At 35.1% G+C, this 14,557-nt stretch overlaps 1 protein-coding gene across 2 annotated transcripts in view; it reads left to right on the top strand.

The window, feature by feature from the left end:
- SLC12A2 (solute carrier family 12 member 2) overlaps window positions 1-14,557 on the top strand; it is a 111,046-nt gene that overhangs the window by 13,177 nt on the left and 83,312 nt on the right. For both annotated transcript variants that reach the window (XM_025994980.2, XM_072728646.1), the window contains exon 2: window positions 13,969-14,088. In XM_025994980.2, coding sequence (XP_025850765.2) covers window positions 13,969-14,088 — 120 coding nt within the window. The remainder of the gene's footprint in view (window positions 1-13,968; window positions 14,089-14,557) is intronic.

Here is a 14,557-nt window from a genome sequence, read left to right as displayed (position 1 = left end):
CTTCTGTCTGTAAGTTAATGCTGGTCTCTCCTTCCTCTTGCCATTTCTCTTCTGCTATTGAGTCCATCTCTAGTGAACTTTTCAGGTCTAGCATTTCTAATTGTTAAAATATAGCTTCCATTTCTTTTTAGAGATTCCCTGTTATTCACCGATACCATATTCATCTTTAGTTTAACATATTTATTATAGCTGTTTTGAAGTCTTTTTTTTTTTTTTTTAAGATTTATTTATTTATTTGAGAGTGCAACTTGAGTGACAGTGAGCAGGACCAGCACGGAGGAACAGGGAGAGAATCTCAGGTGGATTCACCACTGAGCCAGGAACCTCACACTGGGCTGGATCCCAGGACCCTGAGATCATGACCTCAGCTTAAATCAAGAGTTGGCCGCTTAATCTACTGAGCTACCCAGGTGCCACTGTTTTGAAGTCTTTCTCAACTAAATTCAACATCTGGACCTATTTAGCATTAATTTATAATAATTATTTTTTCCCAGTTATGAGTTATAGTTCCCTATTTATTACTTTTTGGAAGTGAAACTTGAACATTTAGATAATACATTGTAGCACCATTGGGTGGTAATGCTGGTTTTGTTTTCTCTTAAGGATTATTGCTTTTTGTTCCACCAGGTATTTAACTTGCCTGGGTTCAGACTGCAAACTGGTTCCTGTTTCCCAGCTATGCAGTAGCTGATATAGCTCTTTATTATTTTATGGTTTTCAGCTGCTGGTTTTTTAGCCTGCCTCCTTGGGGTAAGGAGGTCTCCACTATCTATACCTGTGTAATTTAATGGTTAGCTAAGATACAAAGCTAGCCCTTGACATTCCATTTTTTTCTCTGGAGATTGCCACTTCATTTCCAATTTCTCTCTCTGCTTTGGACTGTCTTCTCTGATAGTTGTAGCTACTAAGGCTTCCATCCTTTTGAGTTACATACAGGTGGGAAATGATCTCCATCAAAAAAGGCATCATACTGAGGGATCTCACCGAGTGCAGCTGTATCTATCAAGAGTGTGTCCTCTCTGGTGTTTTTTTTTTTGTTTGTTTGTTTGTTTGTTTTGTTTTTTGTTTTTTTACATCTGCCCTAGGTTTTGTTTTGTTTTGTTTTTAACCATGCATGTGTAGTTGAGACATTAGGGAGTCAGGGATTTAAATCTTGGCCTTTCTGCTTAGTACTTGTGTAACCTCTAGAAAAAGGACTTGCCCTCTTTGATTCTCAGTTTCCTTCTGTAGAAAATGAGAAAGATGATAATTTATAGTGAGAAATACCATATATTCATGTGAAAAATACATGAAATTCCAAGTGCACGCCATGCCCTTACTGTAGTTTTTGCTATCATGTGGTATAACAAAATACCACATGATACATACCTCTATGTATATTTCTTTTCTAATATTTTACCCACTTATAATGCTACTGGTCATGTATTCATATCCTTGACAACTTTAATTTTCTTATTTTAAAAATAAGACAGTTTGAAATGTAGATCACAGAGTCATGTTATTAATTGATAGTGGGAGGTATAAGTTTTCTGGTAATTTGAGTTAGGTTCAAACTGTTGAAGTTAGCAAGTCATGTGGGATTTGAATAAGGCATACATTATGCTATTTTTAATGCACAGTGTTGTAACTCAGTCTTGAATGGATAGTAAAGAACATGATGGGCTAGGTAGAGTACTGAATTCTTTGACTGTAATCAGCAGTTCTGACTTGGTTCATTGTAAAGTCACATGGTTACACCATCCACTTTTATCTGTCGCACTTGAGTTTTGAGCTTTGCATTAATGCCACTGGATATTAATAGACCATTGTTAACCAGAGCAGATTGGATTCCTGTAAAACAATACTTTGTTTTGAGAGAGTAGTCTGTATGGGGAGCATTACACTGAATACACCAATCAGTGACAGCACGGATAGGAAATGTTGGTAGCTTTGGGATGATATAATTGGCTAGTACTTGATGAAAAAATTGTTAGAATAAACCCAGCCACTTTGGCATCTAAATGTGCCTATGTGTACGTCCATTTTTAGCTACAGATTTGGCCATGTTTTGGGATATTAATTTAATATTTATCTCAGTAGTAAGCAGATGCCATTAAATTATATGAGAGATTTATCATCTCTAAAATGCTTTATTAACACCTTAGTTCAGAAGTTTTTAAGATTTAAATTGCATTTTTTTGGCGAATTTTAACATTTTTTAGATGTAATTATGAGTTTATTTAAATCAATAATCTGCTTTTAAACAAAGAACAATTCTTGTTTATTAATAGTGTCCTGAAATAAAGGTTTTTACTCTTGCCTGTCATTAATGATTTGATTTGCTTAAATAAAGCTGGGCCCAGAACTTTGCTTCTCTTCACAGACCATGCAATCTAACATGAACCCTGGTTGATGTAAAGTGGTTATCATTTGCAACTAGTGGAAATAGTGAAGAGAAGAAGCTATCTAAATTAATAAGCACATTTTTTAGTACCAGGTAAATTGTAAAACTTTTTTTAGCAGTTTGAGCCTTATCAAACCACGTTATTTGTGCTGTGTCTCACTAAGTTGCAGATGGTGTAGGTGTTATATCTTTTACCACCATGCAGAATGGTGATCTATTTGTATGTAACAATTGTTTTATATTTTTTTTCTTCCAGAGGCAATTTGAAGCCCTGCTAATAGCAATTTATGAGAAGCTGTGTAGTAGAGTCTAGATTAATGCTATTCTGTGTTATTCATTCGACATCTGGTATTAAAGTGTGCAACATGGACAGTTGCAATAAAGATTGCTTATTATGATAATAGCCAAAATGTACTGAGTAATTACTTTCAGTGTCAGACAATGCACCAAGCACTTAAAATCTTAGTTGAATCTTTTAAGTCTTTTGTTTCTTATTTTTATTATTTTTTAAATTTTTTAAAAAAGATTTTATTTATTTATCCATGACAGAGAGAGATAGAGGCAGAGGGAGAAGCAGTGTCTCTGCAGGAGCCTGATGTGGGACTCGATCCTGGACCCTGGGATCATGCCCTGAGTAAAAGGCAGGTGCTCAACCACTGAGCCACCCAGGCATCCCAAGTCTTTTGATTTTTAATTGTGGACTATGGCAGAGAAAAACATAAAGCATAAATGTGTAACTTAATCAAGTGAACACCTATGCAGTCATAACCCAGATCAAGAAATAGAGCATTGCTGGTACCCCAGCTACCCTCGATGCACCCCTTTCAATTCTTCCCTGTGCCACGGAAAGTAGATGCTCTCCTGACTTATTATTTTCTTGGGACTTGGTCTTGATTTTTTTTTTAATGCCTTTTATCATTTTTATGTATTCCTGAAGGCTCTTGGTCTAATTTTGCCTGCTTTAAAACTTCACAGAAATAGAACCATACAGTATATTTTTATCTATCATCTTTGGCTCACTATTATGGTTGTGTGTATTTATAATTCATTCATTTTTATTGCTATTTATCTTCCACTGTATGGAATGCTATAATTTATTCTGCAGTTATGGATGCTTGGACTGTTACTTGTTTTTGGCAATTATTATATAATTTGCCAGATAAAAATTTGTCAATTATAACAGTGCTGATTTGAGCATTTTTATACAGGTATTTTATATCTATAGGGCTGTGCCTTATAGTAGAATTGCTGGGTTGATCAGTATGCATGTTTTCAGTATGAGAAGATAATGCCCAATTTTCTTTTCCAAAGTTGTTTACCACCAGCAGTGTATGAGAATTTTTGTGTTCTATCAGTCATCATATTTTCACTTCATCTTCTCAAACACTATGGAGTAGGTCTTACTATCTGCATTTTACAGATGTGGACACTGACAGCCAAAAGGGTTAAATAACTTGCCAGAGTTTACGTAGGTACTAAATTGAGTGTCAGAGCTGGAATTTGAACCTAGATCTAACTTGGGAACAGACATGTTAAATTTCACTTCTGCCATTTCAGGGCAGTTTTTGGAAAACAGAGATGGCCTGTAAAGACTCAATATTCATTCACTGTATCTTTGAATAAAATCATAGGAAGAGTCTGTGTCCTTTGGATGCTTCAGTTTAATAGCTGTTGCAGGAGTGGAGGTGGATGCCTTCATTACAAGGACTGAGTGAATAACAAAGATAATCACAGAGTACCATATGTGCTGTGAAGACAGTACAAGGGGCACTGATGAGGAGAAACTGTTGGGCAGCCTAGGAAGGAGGATGCTACATTTAATCTGAGACCTAAAGGATGTGAGGGAGACATTTATCTTCAAAGTTTGTTACAGGCAGAGGGAACAAGCAAAATGCTCCCCAGAAGAAAGTACTTTAAAACCAGTATTCCAGCAATGAAGCAATATGATATCATATTAAATATTTTAGTTAAAACCCTGTCAATAATTTTCTAACTTAGAGGATTGAAGTTTGAAGGTGTATGAAGTTTGTACAAAAAATTTCAAGGAAAATTAACAGAAAGAGGAAAGTGGTCTGGGACTGGAAAAACAGTAAGTCTAAAACCAATTAATATGGGGTGCCTGGGTGGCTCAGTGGTCCAGCATCTACCTTCGGCTCAGGGTGTGATCCCTGGTCCTGGGATCGAGTCTCACATTGGGCTTCCCAGAGGGAGCCTGCTTCTCATTCTGCCTGTGTCTCTGCCTGTCTCTCTCTATCTCTCATGAATAAATAAATAAAATCTTAAAAAAAAAAAAAAACTAATACTTACCTTTTCTCCAATTGTGTCAAATCTTACTGTATGTGGTAAAAAAAAAACAAAAAAAAAAACAAAAAAAAACATTGATGACAAATCTTAAATGTTCTGGGTGGGTAATTTTATTTTTCAAGCTTTCCTAAAAAGGCATGGATGTGTAGGTAGCCTAGGGATCAAGAGGTTACAGTGGTAAAGTATCTAAAGGATGAAAGAAACTTGTGTGACCTGGAGCCTTTGGAAGGAGTTGCAAGCTGGAGCAGCTAATTTGGTTTTTAAGTGGAAAAAGAAAAGTCCCTAGATAATGTAGAAACTGAATGATAACCCTATTTTATCTATCTTCCATACCGTAGTAGGCTCCGAATACACTTCCAAAGTTATATAACACACACAACCCCTAGGTAGTAAATAATTTCATATTTAAACATTTGACATGCCTTCTCAGATAGATGTTGTCTGGGCGCTAGCCCGGCTCTCTTCTCCATCGGTGGTCCGCTGCAGCTGTCCGTAAGAATTGTGTAAGGCAAAGAGTTCTGTAGATATTGTAGACCCTGGGGGAATTTCTGCAAAGCACAAATAGATTTAGAAATAATCCCCTGTGGTACCATACAGTGCAGAGCTTGTCTTTGTTAGGACAATGTCTAAAGCTTCCTTAGATTTGGAAGCAGAGGAAGGAGGGAGAGAGGAAACAAGGTTGAAGAGTGAAAATGGCTGGGAAATTGTAAAATCCCCAGGGCAGTTTCCCAGGTTGGGTGATGTGTCTGTCTTTTGTCTCCTTGCCCCAAGTATCTTAACTGGCTCACTGTAGTACGTGGACTTCTACCATTTAGAAAGTTTTCTGCTCTGACACATGTCTAGCTGGGTGGTCTGGGGTATGTTAACCTCTCAAAAGACTGTTTCCTCATTTTTTAAATGAAGATAATATCTACCTCTCAAGGGTGTGCCAGTTTAGGAAAATAGGACGCGTAAGTAATTTAGGGAACTGACACACACAGTAGGGTTTTTGGTAAATGGTGGCTGTTATTAAAGTAAGACAGGTTATGAAGGTCTCACATTCTAAGAATTCTTAGTTTATTCCAAAGGTAGTGAGTAAACAGACCTAGATTATGTACAACTCATGTTTTATGAGAAAATTTTGTTGAAAACAGGAAAAACTATTTCATTGTGACTATGACAGTAGACTTGAATTGAGTTAGATTCAGTGCCAGGGTTCACCTCACCCCCAAATATACAAAATCAAATTATTTCTTAACCAACAAACCAATTCTCATCCAAAATTGAACTCTTCTTTAAAAGTAATTATTAGGAAGAAATCATTATCTCTCTTATCTCTTCCAAATGTTGATGTGCTTAGAGGAAATAGTAAGAAGGTTGCTCAGAAATGTAGGGAAATAGGGATGCCTGGTGGCTCAGTGGTTGAGCATCTGCTTTCGGCTCAGGGTGTGATCCGGGGGTCCAGGATTGAGTCCCACATCCGGCTCCTTGTGGATAGTCTGCTTCTCCCTCTGCCTATGTCTCTGCCTGCCTCTCCCTCTCTCTCTCCCTCTCCCTCTCCTTCTCTTTCTCTCTCTCTCTCTCTATGACTAAATAAATAAAATCTTAAAAAAACAACAACAGGGAAATAAAGGGAAATCAGTGTACTAAGGCAGCTTGGGACACTGCTAAATAAGCTTTCCCATCTTGTTTTTCTTGTAGTGCAAGCATTACTGTGGGATAGAATTGAAAACTGAACTTTTCAAAGGGATTATTGCTTTAGTCTTATTTATGTGAGATCTCCCTTCATGTTGGAATTGTGACATTTTCGATGGTTGTAATTAGAATTTTTTAGCATTTAGGTGGTGTGGTCTGCCAGAATAATTTGAAATTGAACAACTTAAAGGGTAAACATTTTTGCATATTTTTAAATTTCTGTATTCTTTACTGTAGCTACTACACTATACCTAGCACTTTCTTCTGAGTAAGCAGTTGTTAAATGCATTAAAACTTTATAGCTGTGGGGGTACCTGGGTGGCTCAGTGGTTGAGTGTCTGCCTTTGGCTCAGGTAGTGATCTCAGGTCCTGGGATTGAGTCCCACATCAGGCTCCCTTGCTTCTCCCTCTCTCGATGTCCCTGCTTCTCTCTGTGTGTCTCTCATGAATAAATAAAATCTTAAACAAAACAAAACAAAAAAACTCTATAGGTGTGTGTTGACACCCCCACCCCTGCCTCCACATTCTTTTCCTGTTCATGTTAGGTTTTTTTTTCTTTTAATCACTTGGGATTATTTGGTAACACTGATTGACTGTATAAGAAGGTACATCAGTTGTGATTGAGACCCAAATTTTTTTCATAGGTCAAAATGCTAGAAAGCATAATAGTTCGCTAGTCTGTATTTGGCAGGGTAAATGCATTTTTGACTGCTATTTTGTGGCAGCAAGAAAATGGTTGATTAGTAGTACATACAGCTTTGTCTTATTGAAAAATTAAAACTGTATCATAATAGATTCTATTTTTTCTTTGCAGCTTTCTTTATCTTCAGTGAATAATTAGCCGTGGGTTTTGTTTTTTAGGTTTTTTTGTAAAACAATGGCTTATGTGATCCTCACATTAATTATGTAAATTAGTGTATTAGTTTAAGAACCAGTTTCTGTTTGCAAAGGTATGGTAAGAGCAAATTTTGTTCCTGTAAATAAATGGATCTTTACACAGAAGCATAGACTCACAATAGGTCCATAAAATATGATTAAGATTTAATGGAGTATATATTTCAGGGAGTCAGTAGGCTGACAAAAGGAAGAGATCTCTAGTTGCAAGAGCAGTTAAGTGATGCTCACTGGCATAGGCTTTGGTCTTCCCTTGCTGTGATAGGTCACAGGTGCCACAGAAACATCATTTCTTAGGCACTGAGAGTTTATGAGGTCCTAGGGAACCTGTTGCCCTTGCTCTGTTAGGGATTACTGAGAATGTAATCTTGTTCTTGTTGAAAAGTGGTCAGGCATTGAAAAACCAGGGCATCTAAGAATAAGTTTTCTAACTCTTTTGGAATATATAACTATAGGTGAGTCATAATCTCACATTTCTAACATAGCACTGGCATTTAAATTTAAATTTCTATATTATAATCAAGTTGTATCAGCTGGCTTTATATAGCCTCCAGCTAGAAGCATGAACTGCTTTCTGGGGTTGCATTACTACAAGTTGATGGTTATTTAGAGATCCTCAAGACTCCAAGAGGGTGGTACTGGTGAGGAAGGAGTACTGTGTCCATTTTGCAGATTGGGAAACTTACTGATAAGGAGAGGCTGTGACTTGGAATAGGATAGTAATGAAAAGACACCCCCCCCCTACTCAGTTTTTTTGACTGAGTTAAGAATTTAATTTAATAGTGGCTACTTTGGTAAATAGTGGCCACTGAAGGTGGAAGACCTGCCTTTCATCTCTAGTCTCTACTATAAAAATAACAAGTCCAGGAGGGCTGCAAAGTACCTAATACGGTGATTGATAACATTGATTAATGAATATTTGTTTAATGAATGAGTAGAGAATGCAGTTGTGCTTTTTTGCAAATGTAGAATCTTCAAATAAGAATATTAGAAGTTACTTTGGGCTTTTTAGTTTATTAAATACAGTTAAGAGATTGGAACATTTCTTTTTTCGTGGAGTGTCCATATTTGAGCATCCTTAAGTCTACCTTGAAACAGTATTGTGGCAGCCTTAGGCCTAAAGAGACACTTCAATACAGATTTGCTTAGTTTTTTAAAATGTGACCTGAAATTGTTGAGCACAGACACTTTTACCAAGTCTTTATCAGTTTAACTGTAAAAATTGAATTTGTATTAAAATGAATAGATTGGTAGTAAACATTGCTAGAGATGTGGGGTTTTTTTTTTAGTATTTTAACTGTATCCAGTGTATGCACTGTTTAAACAGTCTTGATGTTTCTCCGCACAATGATAAACACCTTTATCAACTTTGCAAAAAATGTGATCAGAATCCATTCTTATCACCACACAGTCCTCTTCAGTGAGTATTAACACCTTGCCTGTATTGATGTAAAGACCACCTATACTACATTTTATGCTGGAGATGAAAATTCTTTAGCTTTAGTGACTGGGATGTGCAAAGAAAGAGAAATCACTGACATTGTAATGTAATGTGAACTAAAGCATTAACAATGAGAAGCGAATTGATGTGTACATTTGGGACACGAGAAGAATATACACAGATGACAACCTTGCACTCTAGGTTACAGAGCTAGTTTAAAGCAGTATTAAAGTTTTTAATGGCATTCTAAAAAAAAAAAAAAAAGATCTTGGTCAAGTATTTTTTTCCTCAAGCTTGATTTTTGTCCAGTGTTTTGAAAACAAATCTGGTTTCATCATACATTGGTTCTAAAATTTTGAAAATAATTCTTCTTTTGGGGAAGAAACAGCTTGATTTCATAAGGTTTTTTTAACTGAAAAATGATCAAACTCCATGTATCACAGGTAGTGTCGTGTCTTTGGTCAAACAGAATTGAAAAAGGACATTTGTTATGTAAAAGATACTTTAAATGGGTGAATTAAAAGATGAGTTTAATTGTTGGATGTGGAAACTGAACAAACTTCATAACAATTTTTAAGATATCCATTGAGAAATCTAACATACATTACATTATAAGGGATTTTAATTATTAAGAAGTTACCGTTTTTCTCATCAAATACTATTTTTGATAGTTAAGTATTCACTGAAACTGATTGAAGAAAGAGAAATTGTTTCCTTTTCATTTAGAGGAAAGTTGCTGTTTTTAGCACTGACAATTTATTTTTCTCATTTGGTAGGAATTAGAATAGGAAAAAAAATATCTGACAACATCAATATTCACATTCAGGACTCACACTCAAAGGGTAAGTCTGATCTGGAAATGAATAGGAGCCATCACTTATTACTTAACATATAGATAGTGTTTAAAGCTATGAATCTGGTGAGGTGACCATAGAAAGAAAATACAGGATAACAAAAGGAGAGGAGTCTAGGACCAAATGTTCGCATTTAATTGCTGGTTAGAAGAGGCTTAGAGAAAGAGGCAGTAGTCAGAAGTGTCCTATGCCATTTCAGAAGTCCAGTGGAACAGAGGCTGAAAGATGTACATTAGATTTGGCAGCAGAGAAGTCTTAGAAATGTCTTAAAAACTATTTTGGTGTTGTGGTGGGTTGAAGCCAGGTGGGTGGTCATTGAGGAATGTGCTGTAATATTTTAGCAAATTTGGGCATTTATTGATGGTAGTGGTGGTTGTGTGTGAGGGGAGTCACTGTGCAGTAAAAAGTTAACCATGGTTAAAGGGGAAAGAATGACCAAGTGGAAATTTGAGTATACAGGAGAGAAAGAAGATACTGCAAAAACTTTTTCTCTACTCTGCAAAGTCATAATGGCCATGGAGACTAGTGTTCTTTTTCATTCTTGTATTTTCTATATCCTCAGAAAAATGTTCAATTCTTCATGCTTTCTCTTTGTTTCTCTTTTATGTTTCCATAGCTTCACCCATTTGCTCTTTATCCCTGACCCCTCTACTAAGTTCCAGTAGTGAATTTTTTAACAGCCTGATAGAACTCTTTAATTGTCTCTTGACTCCTAAAATACAGCATGTCCAACTGAATTTATCATTTCCTTTTCAGGCTGCCAAAATCTACTAGTATCTCTCTCTTTCATTTAGAAATCCTTCTAGTTACTGAGGGCCTCACTATCTGGGGTCTTCCATTGTTTTACTGTCTTTTCCTCATTTCCCCATTTTGTTCTTACCCCAACCTCAATCCCTGCTTGGTAGACTCAGAATCACCCTTCTGCTTTTGGAAGGATTTTTTTCCCCAAAAATAAATCCAAATTAATTTGGTCCATTTGGTTCACTCATTTAATATAATATTATCCATAAGATTCATTCATGTTGTCCATTATGTGAAAAACATTTAGAAACACAAACAAGAAATTTTATTTCATTGAAAATGTTAGGTAGGTTGAAGATATTATTTATGTAGCTTTGTATTAGTGTAATTTTAGTTCATAATAGTAAATGTAAAATCTTCCTGATTATAAGGTTTTTAAACTATTTTTCTTGTATGTAGACAAAATCTCACACTGACAATTTCCTTATTTATCCTGAATTAATGTTTTTAAAGGAATAAAGCGTGTGTATTCTACTTTGGGTTCTTGTTCTTGCAGGAAATTAATACAATTTAACCCAATTTTGCTATATTTAAATCTATTGATTGAACTATAAGTAATATTTGATTGTAATTTTTGAATTAACTTTAGAGGTTGATAACATAGTTTTTAAAAATAGAGCTATTGGAATGTGGAGAGGAAGATAAACTTTGATTTTATGGACTCATGTTTATTTTAAAATACTACTTTAATACGTGATGGAAAAAATCTTCCATATTTGAATACTGTTGTTTGTAGTATTGTGGAAAATTGTGTAATTATCTCTAGATCTTCAACTTTGCGATGGAATTCTGATAAGCACCCATAGCAAAAATTTTAAAATGCCTGCATGCTTTGGGATTGTTAGAAAGACACCCACATTAATACTTAGCCTTAGAAAAGATAGTCTATGCCATATATGCATCTTTAATTTTAATAGAGATTAGAAGGAAGAGGTCTTTTATGCATATTATGGACATTATATTTTCTTGTAATACTTGGGAGATTGTATAATACTTTAAAGTCTTCATTTACAAATTACAACACTACATATCCTAGAGTGAAAACAAAGTAACTTCTCTCTTCTTTAAAGTTAATTGAATCAACAGGCAAAAATTTTTATTCTGGCTTTATTTCAATTATTGAACTATTGAGTCATCAATGCCTATGAGGAGTCTGGGTTTTTTTTTTTTTTTCTTCTTTTTTTAATTTGAGATCGCCATCTAGAGCACCTCCAAGAGTGCAAGTGAAGCCCAAGTGGGATGTGCTGTGATTAAACCACACAGGCCCGTGGTCACATTTTTTACCTGTTACTGATTTCTATGTTTATACCAGATGCTAAGTGAGGAAGAAGGGTAACAGTAGGCAGATGAATTGACTGAAATAAGGAGTGGCACTCTGCAGTCTGATACAAAAGAAGAAAAGAAGTGACCAGAATTAGTCATTTCAAAAATGAGACCCAGCAATTACATTCCTAGGGTATTTCCACGATAAATGAAAACTTGTGTCCATACCAAAACTTGTGCACCAGTGTTCACAGGAGCATATTTCATTGTAGCCAGAATGTGGAACCAGGCTCACATGTTCATCACCTTAAGCACAGTTAAACAAATGTAGTGTAGCTATACAATGGGATATTATTTGACAGTAAAAAGGAGTGAAGTACTGAAACACCTTATAACACGGATGAATCTTGAAAACGTTATGCGAGGTGAAAGTAACCACATACAAAGGCCACATATTATGTGAGTCCCATTCTATGTATATGACATGTCAGAATAATAAATCCATAGAGATAGAAAGTTGGTGATTGCCAGGAGCTGGAGAAAAGAGGAAATGGAAGTGACTGCTGATGGATTTGGAGTTTCTTTATGAGATGATGAAAATGTTCTAAAATTTGTTGTGATGATTGTACAACTTGCTGAATATACTAAAAATCATTGACTTGTGCACATTAATTGAGTGAGTTAATAATTATATGAATTATATCTCAAATTGTTTAAGTATAGCAGATTGAGCTCGTTAATTCTGTTAATGGGAATGGTTGGTTCCGTATACCCTGAGCTTGAGGCATTCCTCTTATAGTACAGTAATCATTGATGCAGTAGATAGTAGTTATGAAACTGTGTTATAAGGGAAATTATTTTAATTTGTGTCCCTTAGAGTCTTTAAAAATCTCCAGACTATCAGGAATAGTTAATGTTAACATTCATCTTTTAAGTTCTTAGTGATCTCAGAATGATTTGTTTTCCAGGCGTTTCACATAGCTGAAGTTACTGTCATGTCTTTCAAGGCAAACACTAAAACAGTTGAAATTTTTTTTCTTTTCCTTAAAAAGTAGGTGAAATAATTTTCAAAAAATAGAGTAAAAGGTATTGTGTCTAACAGTGTTTCTTTTGTGGCTTAAAAGCATAAGGATTAGCAGTCTTTCAACTGTAGAAATGTGGAATCTAAGAGCTGATACAGGTTGATGGATGGTGCTTTGAAAATGCATATAGCATTAATACATTAAATGGACTTAAATGAGTTTATTTGGCTAACAGATACTAGTCAAGGGAAAAAGGGAAGTTTGGATTATGACATAGACTTTTCTCTCCAGTAACACAGAATTTGGTATATAGCTCATTTCTAATAAAAAAAATTACATTAGGAATTCAGTAGAGGACATGAACCACTGAAAGTGGTTTTTAAAAAATATGGTAGGAAATCTTGATGATTTTCAGGATTAAATGATAATTGGTTTAGTTGGCTTTTCTTCATTTAAAGAAAGATGTTGGAAACACAGCTGTATTTTCTTCCCTACTCTTGATATATGGGTAAAGAAGAGCTATGGGGATAGCATCAGGGATATGATTCTAGACCTACGACATTTTCTCTGCCCAAACACCTCCCTTCGCCCTTCATGACCTATTTAACATACTCTTGCTGGTTTGGAAATTCTATCATTTTTCCTGGGTGTATTGGGAGTGAACAAGAGAACTAAAGGTAGAGGGAAAGACAGAGAGAGAGAGAGAGAGAGAAGGCTAAAAAGAGAAAAACTAAGACTACAATGAGACATGAAGTGTTAAAACCAGTTTATGTTTGAATCTAAGAAAAATAACAAAGAGAACAGTGAAGAGCATTAAGTGACTGACCAAGTGCAGAGAGAGAGTAAAAGCAACAGTTAGGATTCAGTCTTGGGATCCGTGGGTATCCTGCTGTAATGGATGATGGGAAAACTGTGTTAATTGGTGATAAAGAGGAGTTTTAAATTGTGATTGTTGAAATTTCATTTGTGGGAGGGATGCCAACCAGATACTAGAAAGTTGTGGCTGGAGAGTCAAGGTCTGAACTGACTGACTTTTTTAGCTAAGCCTATACTTATTTATTGTGTTCTCCAGACACCATCAAAGTGTAATTAAAATTTGGAATTATTAAAATGGGTTTGCTGTCATATGATTTAAGATTTTTAAAAACCTAGTAGTTAAGATTTTCTTCCACTTTATTATTTTACTTTGTTTTTTTAAGGTAAAATATATAGACATCTTTGATTCTTGGAAATCTGTATCTTCCTAAACATGTATTTGGTGATATTTGTCTTTATCAAGTGATTTTAAACTTTTCATAATTAAGCATAATTCATATTTCCTTTTATAACCAGGAACCTTTTGAAGATGGCTTTGCCAATGGGGAAGAAAGTACTCCAACCAGAGATGCTGTGGTCACATATACTGCGGAAAGTAAAGGAGTTGTGAAGTTTGGCTGGATCAAGGGTGTATTAGTATGTACCTATAGATTTTAATTTGAGAGTAGCAAAATTTCTGTTTATTATAAAATCTTCCTAATGTTCTCATCATTTCTTAAGAAAGCTCTTTTTCTTTTTATCTGAGTGTTGTAGAAGATCAAATTAATAACTTGTACCTCCTTTTCTTATGGATATTAAATTCAGGAAAGGAAACAGGATATATGTATTAACAGAATCATTATACTTGATTTCCTCTAAATTATATTTTATTACCTCTTGTAAATCTTACATATTGTCATTTTCCACAATTAAATATAAAACTATTAAATTGATGAAAGTATCAGAATCAAGAAAGCTGAATGAGGAAATAAAGCTGATATATTCCTGCCTCCTTTTCTGCTATCCCATAATTTTTTAGAGCAAAGTATAAAAGTTAAGGAACAGAATGAAGGAGAAATTGGTTTATTAAGTGTTGAGGTTACTTCAATAAATAGGCTTAGGTGAT

This window comes from Vulpes vulpes, chromosome 12 (genome assembly GCF_048418805.1).
Source record: "Vulpes vulpes isolate BD-2025 chromosome 12, VulVul3, whole genome shotgun sequence".
Taxonomy (NCBI): Eukaryota; Metazoa; Chordata; class Mammalia; order Carnivora; family Canidae; genus Vulpes; species Vulpes vulpes.
The sequence above is the reverse complement of the archived record's forward strand: the minus strand, read 5'-3'. Positions and strand labels throughout refer to the sequence as shown.